The sequence below is a fragment of the Cetorhinus maximus genome, chromosome 2 (assembly GCF_964194155.1).
Source record: "Cetorhinus maximus chromosome 2, sCetMax3.hap1.1, whole genome shotgun sequence".
Lineage (NCBI taxonomy): Eukaryota > Metazoa > Chordata > Chondrichthyes > Lamniformes > Cetorhinidae > Cetorhinus > Cetorhinus maximus.
This window is the reverse complement of record NC_135880.1, coordinates 13,467,337-13,488,291: the sequence shown is the minus strand read 5'-3', so window position 1 is coordinate 13,488,291 and position 20,955 is coordinate 13,467,337. Positions and strand designations below refer to the sequence as shown.

The 20,955-nt window shown below is 46.1% G+C and overlaps 1 protein-coding gene across 2 annotated transcripts in view; it reads right to left on the bottom strand.

Moving 5' to 3' along the window:
* Positions 1–20,955, bottom strand: part of palld (palladin, cytoskeletal associated protein) — a 436,835-nt gene that overhangs the window by 227,803 nt on the left and 188,077 nt on the right. For both annotated transcript variants that reach the window (XM_078561258.1, XM_078561267.1), the window contains exon 3: positions 1,829–1,895. In XM_078561258.1, coding sequence (XP_078417384.1) covers positions 1,829–1,895 — 67 coding nt within the window. The remainder of the gene's footprint in view (positions 1–1,828; positions 1,896–20,955) is intronic.

Sequence of the window (20,955 nt, the reverse complement as noted above, 5' to 3'; positions counted from 1 at the left end):
GTAAACACCACATTCTTCTCCTGTCCTCTAAATTCAGTACCCAACTGTGAAAAGGGCAACGCCGCTACTAGGCCGATTCTGCCAAGAGAGCAACTTGGACACATTCCTTTCTCGGCTACATGGAAACAAGTGGCTGGTTTCCATTTCACACCTTCTGCAGTGAGATGGCACACAGGAAACGTGTACAACAGCTGGTGAACCCTTTCCTGAAGTTGGTGGGCCATTGACAAATTCTACAGCCACTTGTTAAAAAGCAACAGGCTGATGGACAACTCAGTAACATGATCTCCACCGGTACAACACACAGAGAGCTGGCGTGCAACTATTTTACTATTTTGCGACTCTACTAGAGGGAAAGTGAAGCTCCCTGTGTTGTTCGATACTAGGAAGCAATTCACCAGTCGAGTACCCATTCAACAGTTCTAACTCATCCTAATTCCAGTTCAGTGTAAACCTATGGTTAAACAGATGTTGATGTGACTGCTAAGAATATCACTTCATGGAATAGCACAGAGGGAGGCCATTCAGCCCATTGTGCCTGAGCTGTCTCTTTGATAGAGCTATCCGATTAGTCCCACTCCCCCTGCTCTTTCCCCATTGCTCTGTAACTCTTCCCTTTTCAAATATTTATCCAACTCCCTTTTGAAAGTTAACTTTGAATCTGATTCCACTGCCCTTTCAGGCAGCACGTTCCAGATCATAACCTCGTAAAAACATTCTCCTCATCTCCCCTCTGGTTTTTTAATTTACTAATTACCTTAAATCTGTGTGCTCCAGTTACCAACACAGTGAAAATAGTTTCTCCTTATTTACTCTTTAAGAAGCCACTGTGGATTTTGAACACCTCTATTAAATCTCTGCTAGAAGGAGGACGATCGCAACATCTCTAGTCTCTCCACATAATTGAAGTCCTCCATCCCTAGTATTGTCTTGCTAAACCTCCTCTGCACCTTCTCCAAGATCTTGGATAGGTAATGCAGAACACAACAAACATTTCAACCTGGTGAAGTGCCCACTTACAGCTGCTGAATATAAGCCCTTTATGGGTCGATAAGCGTAAAGCTAAAGATTTTTCTGCAGGGGTTCTACTGCTATAATCCCCACCTCCTACCTTGTATATTAGGATCTTCCGTAGACAACAACAGCTCAGTCCTGCCAATTAAGAGCACGTTCTCTTAACACAGGTCAGAAAAATTGTGTAAATAAATTATATTTTTCATTCCTTTCATGCAATGTGAGTGTTGCTGGCAAGGCCCAGCATTTGTTTTAACATCCAGAATGGGCCCATATGCCAACAGAGACACACAAACATAATCATCCCTAGAAAACTTTGCTGGGACCTCCATCCATTAATTCCACTGGTTATCTACAATAAACTCCACTATACACAGGTATATGAGGTACAGAACCTCAGCCAAGCACTTGTTTGTCATGTTAAATTCAAAGCAGTTGGGAAACATGTGAGTTTTACTTCAAAATGGGACAAATATATGCTACCAAAGTCAAGCAGGATCAGTCGCATTGCAAGTCAGCTCAAGAGTTAAGTCATGACTACAGTGGTGACTACAGTTACCACAACCGGCTTCATTACCTTGCAAGTCAGTACCTGGCATCAAGTACCCTTTGTCTACACTAAGTGGAATAATACCACAAATTGCTCCCGTACAAAGAGTGTTGATGTTGCATGTTACACCAGCAGAACATGCTTTGGTATCTGAGGCCGAACGACAGATGCCCATTTACAATCTGATCTTCTAATCACTGTTAGACTCATACAGACTTAATATTGGGCTCATGCACATTCCCTGTTAGAGTGTTGCACACTTACTGAGGCATGGTTCCGGCATGTGACTTAAACATGTCTCTCTCGCCCTCCGAGTCCGTGGAAGAAGCCCCTAGGGAATAGGGAAGAAGAGCAGAGTTAGAAGGGTGTTCAACTTTTCTTGAAGTATGAATGAGGATGAGGGTTTGCACTGTTGATTTGTCCTAGCCTCAGCCTTGGCATCTGGCCATACAAGTTAAGCGCTGCTTGTAATAACCAGTCTATGCGTGTGAGAAATTCAATCCAATTACAGAGCTGTTGTATAGACGTATAATAGTGTGGCACACCTCTAACATCATTGGCACACACACAGCCGCTGGGCTTTTCCAGCTGTCAGATAACAGGAGGGAGGTTTGCCTGCTGCTGGGATGAACAATGGGGGAAAAGCAGTAAATAATTCCTTTTTCCTAATGCTTTCAGATTCATTCTTCAACACAAAGCTGGGCAAATGCTAACTAATGAGAAACAGCTCTTCAACTGCAGTCCATGATTCGCAGGACAGTCTATTGTTACTTCCTATTTGTCCTATGCTATAAGTATAATTGGACTTAGAGACCAAGCTTAATTGGCCAATTCAACAGCGATGACCTTTAAAACCTAACAGAATCTATTTCATAGATTTGTTTGGTCAAGGAAGGTACTTGCCAGAAATGTCAGTCTAAACTTGCTTGTGCAGTCATTCTTCTAATTAGTGAACCAAAAGCTTATGGAGCCACAAATCCAACATCTAAAAGCAACTGTACATGGTGGGAGCTCTTCTCAATTTGGACTGCACTTTGATGATTGCAATGAAGCGTCTAAAATAGTTCCTTCATGCAGTCGGGGATGAGCAGGAGGGGAGATAATTTCAGTGACATGTCCGATTGCTCCAGGCCAGCAAATTACTCACAACAGGAGGTTAACGCAGAGATTTTAAAATAAGAGAAAGCAAGGACCGCATTGCCTCATGGCAAAAAAAAAACATCAGAAGACAGTTACCAGCTGGACTAAACAACAGCAATTGGCCATGGAACAAAAACAGAAAATGCTTGAAAAACACAGCAAGTCTGACAGCATCTGTGGAGAGAGAAACAGAGTTAACGTTTCGAGTCCGTCGGACTCGAAACGTTAACTCTGTTTCTCTCTCCACAGATGCTGTCAGACCTGCTGTGTTTCTCCAGCATTTTCTGTTTTTGTTTCAGATTTCCAGCACCCGCAGTATTTTGCTTTTATCTAAGCAATTGGCCATGGCCATCTGGGTGACCTTTATCTGCTCTCTGAGTGGCCTAGTCAGTTGGATCAATACTAGCAGTGATTCAAGATGATGGTCTATCGCCATCTTCTTGAGGGCAACTAGGGATGGGCAATAAATGCCAGCCTCACCACACCAGTCCAGTCTTGGGTCCCTGGGCCACTGACAAGTTCAAAGGGCCAGATGGCCTACTCCTGCTCCCATGTTCCTATGACAGGTTGGAATGTGAGCTGCAGACTCGCTCCAGGGCACCGCTCGGTCTTGAGTGTGTGAAGCTCCACATCTTCGTAATCTCCTCCTGCCCTTCAACCTTCGGAGATCTCTGTGCTCTTCCAATTCTGACCACTGGAACATTCCTGATTTCCATCACTCCATGATTTGCTGGTCGTGCTTTCCATTACCAAGACCCTAAGCTCTGGAATCCCCTCCCTAAACTTCTTCCACCTCTACCTCACTCTCCTCCTTTAAGACGCTTCTTAAAATCAATCCTTTGACAAAACCTCTGGACGCCTGTCCAAGTGTCTCCTTCTTTGACTTGGTGTTAAATTTGGTTTGATAGTCTTGGGATGTTTGACTGTATTAAAAGGTGTGTGAAATGCATCATTGAACTGGTATATCTTGTTAAATTATCGTGACACACAGGATCAACTCCCACCACTACCGCACCCCCCTACCCCCCTACCCACCTCCCCCATCACCACCCCCCTCAAAACCCAACCCACCCCCACAATTTCGGGTGCTGCCCATGTAATGTGAAGCACAGCCAAACACTCTGCTCCTTACAGTGCCCACGGTGATAACCAGCTGAACGAGCAATTGACCAAGCAGGGGGACAAAGACAAGCCTCAGTGTCAGCAGAGCGGAAGGTTATTGTGTAGACTGGAGAACAACGAGAGGAGCAAGGGGGCTGGACATTCCCTTTCACTAACATCATCACAGGATTGCACACATCCGGTAGAGACCACTTCAGTTCACCTGGCCAAGGTCACAGGACAATGGTTGAAACTTAAAATCCTGTCGCAATTTGGGCTGAGCTGATTCAGGGAGCAGGATGCATCGGTTAAACACTCTTAACTCGATGCACCTGATGTTAAACAGGTCTGTGGGTACAGACTGCAGCAAGGACCCCCAGGGTGTGGCAGACTGCAAGTCTTAACCCTCCAACTGCAGAGCAGACACGCCATGTGTAAACTCCACCCCGGCATTACAGTTGAACTGAAATGAAAGAAAGAACTTGCGTTTATGCAATGCCACAATGTCCTGAAGTCTTTTACAATCAATGAGGTGTGGAAGTATAGTCATGATTAGCATGGAGGAGACCTGTATTATAAAGAGTAACACGATCGTGACACTAACTCCTGCCAAGCTTGAGAAAGGCAAACAGAACATTTCTGCTAAACTAACAAAACGCCCTGAGTGTAAATTAGTGTGAAGACAAAGGTTAGGGATCGATCCTGTGAACTAAGTATTTGAACTCTGAGACACAACCAGATGAGTGGAAATGGACTTTACTGGTCTTGAATTCTTAGTTTGTATTATTGAATGGAAATACCCTGTGTTGGTCCTAGCATTTCAGTAAAGTGTAATAGATCATCAAGGGCAATTAGGGATGGGCAATAAGTGCTGGCCTAACCAGTGACACCCACATCCCGTGAAAGAATTAAAAAAAAGAGACTTTTTTATGAATTATTCATATATTGGGGTTATTAAGATGACCACTTTGATAATGACAGATTCCAGTGTTAGCTTGTAAGCTCTTGGATTCTCTCTCTAAGCCTCTCTAACTTCAAGACATTCTCTGAAATCTACCTCTTTATTCTTTGGTCACCTGTCCTTATGTGGCTGGGTGTCAGTTCTTATTTGATTACACTCCTGTGAAGTGCTTTGGAACATCTTACTACAGATGAGGTGAGAGTGATTACCCTTGATATCAAGGCAGCATTTGACCGAGTGTGACATCAAGGAGCCCCAGCATAATTGAACACAGTCTGAAGAAAGGAGGAACAATCCAACCCAGACAATTACTGCCCCATCAGTCTACTCTCAATCATCAGCAAAGTGATGGAAAGTGTCATGGACTGTGCTATCAAGCAGCACTTACTCAGTAATAACCTGCTCACTGCTGCTCAGTTTGGGTTCCGCCAGGGCATCTCAGCTCCAGTCATCAGCACACCCTCTGTGCAAACAAGGACCTAAGAGCTGAATTCCAGAGCTGAGGAGTGAGTCATTACCCTCGATATCAAGGCACCATTTGACCAAATGTGGCACAAAGAGCCGCCTGGGGGGAAAATTGAAGTCAGTGGGAATCAGGGGGAAATTCTCCGCTGGTTGGAGTCATACCTAGCACAAAGGAAGATGGTTGTGTTTACTGGAGGTCAGTCATCTCAGCCCCAGGATATTGTTGCAGGAGTTCCTCAGGGTAGTGTCCTTGGCCCAACCATCTTCAGCTGCTTCATCAATGACCTTCCCTCCATCATATGGTCAGAAGTGGGGATGCTTGCTGATGACTGCACAATAGTACCACCTGCAAGTTCCACTCCTGACTTGGAACTATATTGCTGTTCCTTCACTGTTGCTGCGTCAAAATCCTGGAACTCTCTCTCTAACAGCACTGTGGGGGGGTACGTAATGGTTCAAGAAAGCAGCTTTGGTCAATTCGGGAAGGGCAATAAACGCTGGTCTTGCCAGTGACACCTATATCCAAAGAATGAATTTTAAAAAGCCACAACAGAAGCCTTCATTTACATAGCACCTTTAACACAGTGAAACATCCAAGGTGATACAGAGCCACTTAAGGAGAAATTAGGGCAGGTGACCAAAAGTTTGAAGAAAGATTTGGGTTTGAGGAACTAATTAAATGCTGGCCTTGTGTACAAATTAGCTGCCACATTTCCTACACTCCGACAGTGACTGTCTTGCCTTGTCTTTCATCCGTCCTTGCTCCAAGGGTCGGCCGCACTCTAAACAACCTTTCTCCACTGGTTTCGATTCTCCACTGCTCTCACTACCTGAGAGAAGCTAGTCCACGTTCCATTGTCCATCTTGGGTCTTCCTTGTGCACTTTTTCCAGGTGTTTTGCCTTGCATTACCTCATTTTCCAAACACGCCTATCCTGTTCGTACCACACGCCCAAAATATAGGAGCTTCCTTCAAACAAGTTCCTCTTAACACCGGCCGTCTCCAGTACCCACTCGTTTGTCCGCTTGGCCGTGCATGACACACATAACATCCATCTGAGTCCTTTCACCACGTGCCGATAGTGACTGCACTTCAAAAATACCTCATTGGTGGGAAAGTGTCATAACGTGGCCATGAACGGTGCTATATTGTTGCGTGTAATTTGCCTGTCTAGTGTTTTGGAATGAGGTGGCTTGTGGTGCAGTGGGTGGTGTCCCTACCTCTGAGCCAGAAGCTCCAGGTTCAAGCCCACTCTACGACTTGATGGCCACGGATGGTGCATTTGTAATGTAGCTAAACAGGTTGATTATCAACCTGCAAACACTTCCAATACACCTGATGGCAGACTGTAAGAGTGGGAGAGTCTCCTGGTCAACCAGAACCTGCAGAAGGCAGCTGAAAGCCGCTGTAGCACTTTGTTAAGTAATCGTAGACCAACATGGGAAGTCAATAGTCACCAATGTCCTCATAGGGCATGGTGCCTGAAGAGAGACAAAGTGCTTTGGAAAGAGCAGTTGCTTCAATGCTGGAGCAATCCTAAATCAAAACTGTTAACAGAAGGTCGACAAGGAAAATCTGTTTTTGTTAGCTGATGGTACGAGGAACAGGGGACACAGATTTAAGGTTTTGTGCAGGGAGTAGAGGGTGTGAAAATGTGAGGAGGAAAGTCTTTCTTACACAGCGACTGGGAATGACCTGGAACTCGCTGCCCACGAGGGTGGTGGAAGCAGAAATAATCATTGATTTCAAAAGGAAATTAGATAGGCCCTTGAAGGAAATAAACCTGCAGAGGCTACGGGGATTGAGTGAAGGAGGTGGGACTGACTGGATTACTCAGTGGAGAGCTGGCATGGACCTAGTGTGCTATAAATGATTCTGACATCTGCAGCTTGAAATATGTGCCAATTTACTGAAAGGGTGATTTGATTTAATGTTCAGAAGCCCCCCTGAGGATCCATACCATCCCCCCCAGGCAGCCTTTGAAGAAATAAATTCATGGAAGATTCTGTAATTGTTCAGGGGGGAGGGAAACAAACCTTACACCATCAAGCCCTCACTGGTTAGCTTTTACAGGTCTTGACTGGCTCTAGGGTCTCAGCTTGTACATTTTTAATGAAATGCCTGTTGAAAGGAGGACATCATTGTCCAGTTCTGCCAACTCCCAAACAACAAAAAAAAAACATTGAATCCTCAGAAGAGCAATTACCCCTTGGGGTGGCGGGGGGGGGAAACAAAATCTTTGGCCTTGAACATTGTTGTACACTTTCAGTTGACTATAAATATCGAGGCATCTGTTTTGAGTATTTCCTAGAGCACTCTACTGTACTACCTTCAGTGTCACCAGCTCATACACAAGCACGCATGCAGAGGTCAGTGGTCACAAGGGTCTCAACATCTTGTACTAACCCAGAAACACAGGGACAGGAGCTGGCTACTCAGCCCCTCGAGCCTGTTCGTGCCATCCATCCAATTAGATTTCCTACGCCATAACAGTGACTACGCTTCTAAATTACTTAATAGGCTGTGAAGAGTTTTGGGGCTGAGGTCGTGAAAGGCTCGATATGAAAGTCCACGTTCTATCATTCCGATCAAGGCTGATCTGTACGTTGGCTCCATCCGCCCACCTTTCATTTATATCCCTTGACAACCCTCACGTGAAAAGAATCTCTCAGCTTCAGCCTTAAGAATTTCAGTTGACCCTGAATCCACACCTTTTTGGGATGGAGCTCTCGATTCTTCCTGCCCTTTCCATGAGCAAAGGAGTCTTCCAGGCGGGTGGAATTCCAGGAGGAGCCCTTTTTGAACAAGCACTTGTAAAAGGGCAGCAAAATTTTGCAACAACGTCAGATCCTGTGGCTGATTTGATGGTGTGGTGATCATGCCAGGATTAGTCTAATGTTTTGTCCATGTCTCTTCCCAAATACATACGGGGCAGAATTTTGCTGTCGGGGTGAGCAGGGGGGGTGGGGCCCGCTCGCCGATGCGCAAAATAACGCGGGATGAACCCCTGACGTCACCCCGCTCCATTTAAATTTTCAGGAAGGCGGGGGCACAGCCAAATCAGCTGCAGTCCCGCCGACCTGTCAATGGCCAATTGAGGTCATTGACAGGATCATTTAAACAATTAAAGGACCGGCCCGTCCAACCTTAAGGGTGGTGGGCAGGCCAGGAGCCCCGGCGGCAACTAGAGAAAACATGAAACCTCATCCACCGTCGGGATGGGGTTTCATGTAGGGTTTTAAAAAGTTTAATAAACTTATAATGTAAATTATGAACATGTCCCATCTCATGTGACATGTCACATGAGGGGGACATGTTAGGGAATTTGTTTTTCCTATTTTTAATATTTTTAAAAGTGTCAGTGATCCCCCGAGGCTGCACTTAGCCTCGGGGAGATGTGCACTCTTTCGTGCGCATGCGCGAAAGAGCGCACTCTCGCATTTGGGGAATTCCCCCCCAGCCCGCACAGGGAGCGCATAGCACTTCCCGCCGGACATCACACTGGGTGGGCCTTAATTGGCCCGCCCACGTAAAATGGTTGCGGGGCCCGCTTCTCCAGTGGGGATTGTCTCCCCGCCCGCCGGAGATTGGGCTTGGCCCGCCCGGCCGGCAGGCAGGAAATTCTGCCCATACTCTTCCTGACGCTATACCCTAGACAATTCTGCCTCAAATCTACACTTGACACTCCGGTAGCAGGCTCCATGTTGGGACCAAGAATTCCTGATCCATTCATAGACAAGGAATAACCCCACTTGGTGATTCCCAGAGCCTGCTTCTTGAATGGAACAGCGGAGGCAGAAGGGATCCGGGACTCGCAGGATCCATGAGACGATCATCAGGGAGTGGAGCAATAGTCACGTCTGGGAGGAAGAGAATGTGTTTTTAGGCTCACTGATTCATTACCCTGGAGCTTGTAGGTCTGCCATTGCTATATGGTCACATGTACAGTAGAAGACAAAGTCTTGCATTTATAGTCAGTGAATTGCAATGAATTCTATCCAATGTCTGAAGCACAGTCACTGCTGTAATGTAGGAAACATGGTAAGCACCATCAGCAATAATGACCAGATAATTGAATTTTTGCGATGCTGTTTGAAGCACAAATTTTGACCAGGTCACCGGGGAGAGGTCCCCTGATCTTCCTTGAAATAGTGCCAGGGAGACTTTTTCATCGACTTGAGAGTGCATTCATTTTAAAGACAGCACCTCCAACAGTGCAGCATTCCTTTCGCACTGCACTGGAGTGTCAGCCTGGCTTAAGAACATGAGAAATAGGAGCAGTAGTAGACCACACGGCCCGCTGAGCCTGTTCCACCATTCAATGCAATCATGGCTGACCTTTGGCTTCAACTCCACTTTCCCGTCCTTTCCCCATATCCCTTGTTTCCCCAAGAAACCAAATCCCCACCTATCAAGCAACCACAACCCTTCGGGGTAGAGAATTCCAAAGGTTCACAACCCTTTGAGTGAAGAAGCTTCTCCTCATCTCAGTCCTAACTGATTGCCACCTTCTCCTGAGACTGTGCACCCGCGTTCTAGATTCCCCAGCTACTGGGAACAAACTCTGAGTGTCCACCCAGTCGAGGCCCTTCAGTTTATGGCTTCTGCGCTCAGTCTCTGGAGAGGGACTTGAGTCCATGACCTTTTGTTTCAGAGCTTAATGATAAGCTAAAACCAGCTGATGCAATAGTTCTCAGAAATGTTTATATTTCCTTTCAGCTCCACAACAAAAAGAGGAAGAAAATACCCTGCAGCCTTTAACTAATCAGAGGTGAGAGTGTTCCTCACTGAGTCTTGGCTAAAGATTGATCGTCCAGAGAGAGATAGAGAGGCAGCTCATGGTATACGCTGTTAGCAAGAGTTCTCCTGCACCCTTCAGCTCAAAAATCTTTTTTGCAGCATGTCTTACTGGAAGCGGAAGTTTACAATGGCACAGCAAGGACAAAGATGCATCTGGGACCTCAGCCAATAGTGAGACCAACTGTGAATCCTCCTCACGAAAGAGATTTAAGGATTGAGAAATAAACAGGGGAAGGACTGAGGAGGGAGGAGAACTACAGAAACAAAATCAACTGCATGAAGTGAACTAAAGAGCGAAAAAGAGAAACAATAAGGAGAGTTATTAAAAAGAAATAAACTTAAAATCTGATACATTAAAAACCTCCAATAACAATTAGGCTGGGAGGCTTGTTTTTCAGCCAGTACAGACACGATGGGCCAAGTGGTCTCTTCCTGTGCCGTAAACTTTCTATGATTCTATTCTTACAACTCACAACCTGAAGGAATGAGATGCCACCATTTAAATTGTTCGCTTTCTGGATAAGGAAGTGTGCTGACCTTTGACCCAGAAGCAGCACCATTTGTAATTTCTTAAGAAGTTCAGTGGAATCTGTAATTGTTTTTTAAGAATGCTTGAAAAGGACTTTCAGAATTTGTGACAAGGTCAATTTTAATTTTCTTGGATGATAAGAAATACTGGTCCATGTGATCTGATGACCCTTGAGCTGGGCCAGTACCAACAAGAAGAAGTTAAGACAGAAACTGTGTGGCTAGACACAAAGGAGAACTGCAGGCACAAAGGAGAGCTACAACCAGAGGGGTTGGAGGGTGAAGGTGACCAGTGCACAGATGTATTCCCAAAGAAAAAGCAGCGGGAGACAGAAAGGGAAACATAGGCAATTCTTGTGATAAGAAGCAAATCACTCTCAGTTTTTCTGATTGGCAGAAAAGGAGACAAGAGATCTTTGAGGTACTGTGCGAGCTGGCTAAAAAGGTCTAAAACCTGGAAAGCAATGTGAATAGCTTAGGCACGCGAAAGAACTATCACATAGAAGGACAAGGGCAGCAGATGCATGGGAACACCACAACCTGCAAGTCCCCTCCAAGTCACTCACCATCCTGACTTGGAACTACATCACCATTCCTTCACTGTTCCTTCCTAACAGCACTGTGGGTGTTCCTGCAACACATGGACTATAACAGTTCAAGAAGGCAGCTCACCACTACCTTCTCAAGGGCAATCAGAGATGGGCAATAAACGCTGGCCAGCCGGCAACGTCCACATTGCATGAATGAATAAAAAAGAGCTGGGTATTTTCCCAGAAGTGGCCAAAGCCTGAACCAGAGTGTCATTGATTGGTTGGTTGAAAAGGAACTCTGGAAAGCTACACCATCAGTTCTGTCCTGACCAGAGGAAGAGAGCGTTTGTAGAAGTGTGCCTTCCTGATGATAACCATATCTGTGAAGCTTGATGGTAAAAGCTGTTGTCAGATTGGACTTCTCACCTACCTGCATGAATAAAGAACAGCATAGTGTGGAACAGTGCAGCTACGTAGTGCCATATTTGTGTGGGGAGTGATGCAGTTGCTTGTGGCCCTGTAAGATATATTTGTGTTGTATTGACTATTTAAAATCAATTTACCTTTTTATTTCAAGCACCCGCCTATTAATTCATGTTTAATTTCCATTGATTCTAATTTGTGTTAAAATAAAAGTTACAAAAAGTGTAATCATGTTGGTAACCTCTTCCTTGGGGGTCACTTTGATTATTTGATTATTTTGGTTTACGGTTCCCTCACGGGGATTGTAACAAAATGTTGATGAGAAGTTATTAACAATTAGCACACCTTGAGTATGGCTGAAAAAAAGAGACAACCAATCAGCGCTCTCTTCATATACAGTGTAAATTGTTGTTTTCCCTTTATATTGATATTCTTGTGAAGTGTCCAGATGAGTGCAAGACAAGAAACTCCAACATGTCTCTTTTTTCAGCAATACTCAAGTTCTTTACTGCCGAACGGCTATTAGCTCACCATTAAAAAGGCACTTGCATTAATTTCCAAGTTTAACTGTTTGTGGTGAGTTTAATGTACAAATGCAGCAGATGCTTAAAAAGAACGGGGAAGCTAAGGGTAAGATTCTGTTTACACAAAGCGAAGGCAGAGAAGTATAAATGAAACAACAACAAATTCTGGGGGTTCATAACTCATCACTTTCTTCACTATTATCACTCATCACTATCTGTTCACACCCTGAATTCGCTTGCCAATTTTCACATTAATAACATGTGCATGTCATTAAGATGTTATTATTTTTCTAGTAAGTTCCAGCCCGATATACAACAATGGTAGAATTACCATTGGTAGGGCAAGTGGTTTATTATTACACAGAAGCAAATACTTTCACTGCATCTGGGGCGTTCAGTTGTCAGGGAACAGATGAATGGTGTAAGCAGGGAAAGTTGCAGGGTTGGTTTTGAGATGCTGCAAGCCATTAAAACCACTTGTACTAATTACAGATTTTCCTGTTTTCACACAAAGCTAACAACCCACTTTGATGCAGACAGTTAAATGTTTCCGTGCATTGAGTTTAGGCAAGTAAATCTAAATGGCAAGAGGGAAGTGACGTAAAGTGCAGTAAGAGTTTCTGGATGCAAGTCATGTCCCACGTCACTGTGGCCCTTTTAAGTCAGGCACAGGCTCAGAGACACCATTTAAGTCCTGGCACAGGCCCAAGGACTCTCTGTATGTCTCAGGATGAGGTCAAAGATCCACTACAGGACGTGTCACAAGCTTATGATATCCCCTGCATGTATTGGGCATGCTTTCTAAACGCCTATTGAAATTGAGAATTACTACACTCCTGGGATCACTGCCAATGATATGCCCCTGGAGACCCCGCCCTACACCCCCAACCAGAAATGCCTCGAAAATAAGACAATCACAACAACCTCTTGTCCTAATTCCCGAAACCCAGCGGAAACCAGTGGTCTAGTCACAGAATGTGTATTTTTAAATTCATTCATGGGATGTAGGCGTCGCTGGCTGGGCCAGCATTTATTGCCCATCCCTAATTGCCCTTGAGAAGGTGGTGGTGAGCTGCCTTCTTGAACTGCACAAGCCCATGTGGTGTAGGTACACCCACAGTGCTGTTATGGAGGGAGTTCCAGGATTTTGACCCATTCACACAAAAGGTAGTGGAAATCGGGAACTCTCTCATCCATGAAACTATTGAGGCTGGGTGATAACTGAATGTTTCAAAACTGAGGTTGATGTGTTGATTTTTACGTAAGGGTATTAAGGGAAGCAAAATGGGTAGGTGTAGTTAAGATACAGAAGCTTATAATGTAGCAGGGTGGTGTAGTGGTATTGTCACTAGGCTAGTATTCCAGTGACCCAGGGTAATCCTCTGAGGGTTCAGCTGCAGATGATGGAATTTGAATTCAATAAAAAATCTGGAATTAAAAGTCTAATGCTATGAAACCATTGCTGTAAAACCTCACCTGGTTCACTAATGCCCTTTAGGGAAGGAAATCTGCTGGCTGAATATTACATAAAAAAGCCCTTTCTTCTCTCTTATGCAGTTGGGATCGAGGAGGACTTGCTTACACTCAGGCTCAATGGGTTCTAAGATGGCCCAATGCTGCAGACTCTGCCTCAGGCAAGGCAGGTGGAGCTTGAAGGCTCGAGCAGTTGGGAGGTCTGTCCGATGTCTTAACTTGATCCTCCAGGCAGCCGGAGTGACAGTGTGTCTGAAATGCCTGGTCAATGCTAATGTCCACTATAACAAGCACCTCCAAAGAAGTCCTTGGCCTCTCTACCAGGAAACACAACGATGAAAATGATGAAGAGATAGAGGACCTGATCGAGCACAAATGCAGGCTAGAAACTTCACCACAACTCAAGAGAAAAGCAGCAGCCCTACAGGCAACTGCGTAAAGCCTGTGACAAAAAGAACAAATGGTGGGTAGAAGGAGATGCCGAACGTAGCAACTCGCAGACACCAATGAGAAGTGCGGTTCCTTCAGCACTGTCAGTCAAGATGATCTATGAGCCAAGCACTCAAGGGCCTACCCCTCTGAGAACCAAGCATAGAGGGGAGCTCATCAAAGACAGGGAGACAAATCAGTGCTCGCTGGAAAGAACATTACATATACCATGGTATAATTGAATGGCGGAACAGGCTTGAAGGGCTGAATGGCCAATTCGATTCACACCATGTGATATCAAGAAATAGCTGAAGGCACTGGATACTGCAAAGGCTATGGGCCCTGACAATATTTCGGCAATAGTACTGAAGACTTGTGCTCCAGAACTTGCCATGCCCCTAGCCAAGCTGTTCCAGTACAGCTACAACACTGGCATCTACCTGGCTATGTGGAAAATTGTCCAGGTATGTCCTGTATACAAAAAGCAGGACATATCCAACCCGGCCAATTACCGCCCCATCTACTCTTGATTATCAGTAAAGTGATGTAAGGGGTCATCAACAGTGCTATCAAGCGGCACTTGCTTAGCAATAACCTGCTCACTGACACCCTGTTTGGGTTCCGTCAGGGCCACTCAGCTCCTGACCTCATTACATCCTTGGTTCAAACATGGACAAAAGAGCTGAACTCCCGAGATGAGGTGAGAGTGACTGCCCTTGACATCAAGGACACAATTGACCAAGTGTGGCATCAAGGAGCCCTAGCAAAACTGGATTCAATGGGAGTCAGGGGAAAACTCTCTACTGGTTGGAGTCATACCTAGCACAAAGGAAGATGGTTGTGGTTATTGGAGGTCAGTCATCTCAGTTCCAGGACATCACTGCAGGAGTTCCTCAGGGTAGTGTCCTCGGCCCAAATATCTTCAGCTGCTTCATCAATGACCTTCCTTCCATCATAAGGTCAGAAGTGGGGATGTTCGCTGATGATTGCACAATGTTCAGCACCATTCGCGACTCCTTAGATACTGAAGCAGTCCATGTCCAAATGCAGAAAGACCTGGACAATATCCAGGCTTGGGCTGACAAGTGGCAAGTAACATTCGCACCACACAAGTGTCAGGCAATGACTATCTCCAACAAGAGAGAATCTAACCATCGCCCCTTGATGTTCAATGGCATTACCATCACTGAAACCCCCACTATCAACATCCTGGGAGTTACCATTGACCAGAAACTGAACTGGACTAGCCATACAAATACTGTAGTTACAAGAACAGGTCAGAGGCTAGGAATCCTGCGATGAGTAACTCACCTCCTGACTCCTCAAAACCTGTCCACCATCTACAAGGCACAAGTCAGGAGTGTGATGGAATACTCCCCACTTGCCTGGATGAGTGCAGCTCCAACAACACTTAAGAAGCTTGACACTGTCCAGGACAAAGCAGCCCACTTGATTGGCACCACACCCAGAAACATTCACTCCATCCACCACCAATGCACAGTAGCAGTAGTGTGTACCAGCTGCAAGATGCATGCAGGAATTCAACAAGGATCCTTCGATAGCACCTTCCAAACACACGACCACTACCACCTAGAAGGATAAGGGCAGCAGATAGATGGGAACACCACCACCTGGAAGTTCCTCTCCAAGTCACTCACAATCCTGACTTGGAAATATATCACCGTTCCTTCACTGTCGCTGGGTCAAATGCTGGAACTCCCTTCCTAACAGCACTGTGGGTGTACCTACACCACATGGACTGCAGTGGCTCAAGAAGGCAGCTCACCACCACCTTCTCAAGGGGAAACTAGGGATGGGAAATAAATGCTGGCCCAGCCAGTGAAGCTCACATCCCGTAGATTAATTTTTAAAAATAGCCTCTGTCTGTTCCTACATTTGTATGGAAATACAAATAATATTTGGCCACCTGTCCCAAAAGTTCCTTATGTGACTTGGTGTCAAATTTCTTTTTGATAATGCTCCTGTGAATCGCCTTTGGATATCTTACCACATTAATGATGCTATATAAATACAAGTTGTTGTGGTAAACCAGTCAAGAGAAATACAGAAAGCTGATGATATTGCATTCCTCTTTCCTACTGAGCCTCCCTCACCTGTCCCTTGGCACCCAGCTGTGGAACACACACACACACAAACACACACAAACACACATAGATACACAGACACACACACACAAACACATACACACACACACACACAAACACATACACACAAACACACACACACACACAAACACACACACACACACACAAACACACACACACACACACAAACACATAGATACACAGACACACACAAACACACACACATATACACACACAAACACACACACACACACACAAACACATAGATACACAGACACACACAAACACACACACATATACACACATAAACACACACACACACACAAACACACACACACACATAGATACACAGACACACACACAAACACACACAAACACACTCACACACACACAAACACATACACACACTCACACACACACACACACACACACAAGCCACCCTTTGATCAGCTGGGACAGGCACCTGAGGCAATGCCAAAAGCTGTGGAACCACATCTTAGGTGAGGAGGAGAGAGGGGCTTGTCACCTGAACATTATAATTCAATCTGTTAAACGCAGCAAGTGAAAATCTGAGGCAAACCCAAGATTATGAGAATCACATCATGAGTTCAAGGGTTGCACAACACAAGTGCTTTTGATTCAGTACAGGCCTGTCTGCATAGTTGAGGGTGACGTGATGACTAATGGTGTTCGATGACTGTGTAAACACAATGTCTGCAGACAATCCTTTAATAGTGTTACTGTATACATTAAGGTAGATACTGGAGAGTTAAGCCACTCTTTGAAAGGATTGAAAGTAAGGCATGGGGGGGGGAGAGGGAAGGAGGATCATTTTACTTGCGAGTCTCATGTGATGAAAGCTCCTGTAGATCAGAGGTTCACAAACTGGAGTTCGCAGGCACCTGGGGGTCCACCGAGACTTTCCAGGCTGTGGGTCTCCAAAATAACATGAAAGAGGAGGTGGGATTGGAGTGCGGCCATCATATGGGCAATGGGTGGCTGTCTGTCTCATCTACGAGGGGAGCATGCACAGACAGACCCTGCAGTGTGAAGCACGAACACCCATATCACTGAGAGCTGTAAATAAGTAACTGTTTCCTGAAGGCGTTATTGATGATGAGCAAATTATGAGCATTTCATAGTATTATAATCCAGATGTCTTTGGGTCCAGGATTATTTATCCTTTTGAAAAGGGGTCCTTCAATCAAAAAAAAAGCATTAAAGAAGCACTGCTGTAACTCACTCTGGGGACTGCTTTCATCTGCTTTCAAACCCACAGCTGACTCCAGCCCTCCCAGTGCCCTCCTCTGTGGAATTCTGCATTCAGTAGCTCACCTCCTGACTCCCCCAATGCCTCTCCACCACCTAGACTTGAGCATGTCATGGAATTGTGGATGAGCACAGCTCCAAGGACACTTGAGGACTTCAATGTCCTCCAGGAGAAAGCATTCCACTTGACCAGCACCCCACTCCCTCTACCATTGGCACAGAGTGGCAGCAGCACGTACATTATACAAGCTGCAGCAACTCGCCAAGGCTCCTTTGACAACACCGTCTAGAAGGACGAGGGCAGCAGCTGCATGGGGAACGCCACCACCTGCAAGTTCCCCTCCAAGCCACTCGCCATCCTGACTTGGAAATATATCGCCGTTCCTTCACTGTCACTGGGTCAAAATCCTGGACCTCCCTCCCTAGCAGCACTGTGGGTGTAAATACACCACATGGACTGCAGCGGCTCAAGAAGGCAGCTCACCACCACCTTCTCGAGGGTAATTAGGGATGGGCAATAAACTGTGGCCCAGCCAGCGACACCCACATTCTGAATAACGATTTAGAAAAATAGACCCCCCATCCCCTTCCCCCAGGCCATTAGTCTCCTGCCTTTACACAGCAATAGAAAGATCAACCTGTATTGAAATCGGTTACCAGAGTGGGTGCTTTCAGATAATGGATCTATCCTAAATAAGAAGGGGGTCGGTGGATGGTGGTTGAGGAGGGGGGGGGGCGGAAATAGTTTCTGCATCAGGCAAAAAGAAAAAGTGCAAGTGTTCCTCTTGTCATTTTCTTACTCAGGATCTAATTGTTAACCCACAAAGCTAATCTCACCAACACCACGCTCATTTATGGAGCGCCTTTTAACACAGTAAAACACACCTCGCGGGGAGGGTTGTCAAACACAATTGGCTGGGGTTTCCGGGCTCCGTTGCGGTGGGAGCCTCCGCGGGTTGGGGATTGGGTGGCTCAGCCCCAAGTCCCACTGACTTTCAGTGGCACCGGATCGTCCCGGCAATGGGCGGGGGCCAGAAAATCCCGCTCAACTTGTCACCATGCTGCGGTAAGGAGATGTCAGGACGAATAATCCGAAGCAAAAACAGAATTACCTGGAGAAACTCAGCAGGTCTGGCAGCATCGGTGGAGAAGAAAACAGTTGACGTTTCGAGTCCTCACGACCCTTCGGCAGAACTGAAGTATAGTTAGGAGAGAGGTGAAATATTTCACCTTATTTCACCTCTCTCCTAACTATACTTCAGTTCTGCCGAAGGGTCGTGAGGACTCGAAACGTCAACTGTTTTCTTCTCCACCGATGCTGCCAGACCTGCTGAGTTTCTCCAGGTAATTCTGTTTTTGTTTTGGATTTCCAGCATCCGCAGTAGTTTTTTTGTTTTTAGTTTTATGTTTTTAATCTCAGATAATCCAAAACTCTGTCAAAGAGGGAGGTTCTAAGGGGCGCTTTAGAGAAGGGGAGAGAGTTTTAGGAAGGCGTAAGGGAGTTGCATCGTCGACAGCACTTAATCCCCTAATAATCACAAAATGTGCTGATTTAGGCTTTGTGGGTTCAAAGAGAGGAGCAGAATAAACACTGCTGTCCGGGAGCAGCAGAACAGAACAGTGTGCGAGATGTTGTAATGCTTTTGTCCTGAGGATCGACAGGCATGAGAGATCCATGTCATGTATAAAAGCAGCATTTTCCCACGTACGCACCCTGCCTACTGCAAACCACTTCTGTGTACTTCTCAGCGGTTTATACTTTCTACCCTTGGAGGGGTCTACATATACACTTTCACACACACACACACACACACAAAAAAAAAATACGATGGCTGTCACAGTCGGATTGCCACCTTGCTCCCAGTGACTTACCCCGAAATGCAGCCGCTCCTCTCCTGCCTGACCTTCCGACTGGGGGGCCGGGTTGAGATGAGTGCAGTGCAGATGGGGGTCCCCCAGGCCTTCACTCGCATGCAGGAGAGTTGAGATTAAGGAAAACGCACCCCCCCACCACCCCTTTTTTTTTACAGCACTAGTTGCCATAAAGCCGGCAGGTTTAGAAGCCCAGCCACTTAGAGAAGCCAGAGAGATGGTAAGTGAGTAGGGTAAGTTAATCCATAAGCCACTCACCATCTTGATTTGGAAATATATCTCCATTCCTTCAATGTCACTAGGTCAAAATCCTGAAACTCCCTCCCTAACAGCACTGTGGGTGTACCTACACCACATGGACTGCAGCGGTTCAAGAGGGCAGCTCACCACCACCTCCTTCCCAAGGGCAATTAGGAATGGGCAATAAATGCTGCCCTAGCCAGCGATGCCCACATCCCATTAATGAATTTTTAAAAAGTGGGCTCAATTTGGAGTTGGAAGGTAAGATTAGGTGCAGGGTAGGGTGGTTGGGGTAGGGGGGTGCGGATTGGGGGTGGGTGGTCAGGGGGGTGCCGGGTGGTCGGTGGGGGAGTGACCAGTGGTGGGGGGGGAGGGTTAGGTGGACAGTGGAGAGGTGGTCAATAGGTGGGGTCAGGCAGTCAGAGGGGGAAAGTTGGGTGGCCAGCGGGGGGGACGTGGGGGTCAGGTGGTCAGAGGGGCGGGTGGTCAGTGGGTAGATTGGGTGGTCAGTGTTGGGGGGGGTCAGGTGGTCAGGGGTCATCAGTGGAGGGGGGTGCTGAGTGGTCAGTGGGGTTGGGGTCCAGGGGACAGGTTGTCAGTGGAAGGGGTGGTCAGTGGTGGGGTTGGGTGGTCGGGGTTAGTCAGTGGAGAGGTTCGGTGATCAGTGGGAGGGTGGGGATAGCAGCTTAAGGGATGTGGCTGTTGTCAGGGACTGGGGAGGGCAGTCAGGGGGGTACATACAAACATACGAACAAGGAGCAGGAGTAGGCCATTCAGCCCCTCGAGCCTGCTCCACCATTTAATAAGATCATGGCTGTTCTGATAGAACCCTGAAATCTGCATCCCACCCACCGCCGATAACCTATCACCCCCTTGCTTACCAAGAATCTATCCAACTCTGCCTTAAAAATATTCAAAGATTCTGCTTCCATCGCCTTTTCAGGAAGAGATTTCCAAAGACTCACGGCCCTCTGGGTGAAAAAATTTCTTCTCATCTCTGTTTTAAATTGGTGACCCCTTATTTTTAAATTGTGACCCTGAGTTCTAGATTCCCCAACAAGAGGAAACATCCTCTCCACATCCATCCTGTCAAGTCCCCTCAAGATCTTATAGGTTTCAATCAAGTCACCTCTTAGTCTGCTAAACTCCAGCAGATACAAGCCTAGCCTGTCCAACCTTTCCTCATTAGACAACCCACCCATTCCAAGTTCTGGTCTGGTAAATCTTCTCTGAACTGCTTCTAACACATTTACATCTTTCCTTAAATAAGGTGACCAAATCTGTACACTGTAATCCAAATGTGGACTCACTAGTGCTCTGTACAACGGAAGCATAACCTTCCCACTTTTGTATTCAATTCTCCTTGCAATAATTGATAACATATTATTAGCTTTCCTGATTAATGCCGTGGCTGCATACTAACCTTTTGTGATTCATGCACTAGGACACCCAGATCCCTCTGTACCTCAGAGCTCTGCAATCTCTTCCCATTTAGATAATATGCTTCTCTTCTGTTCTTCCTGCCAAAATG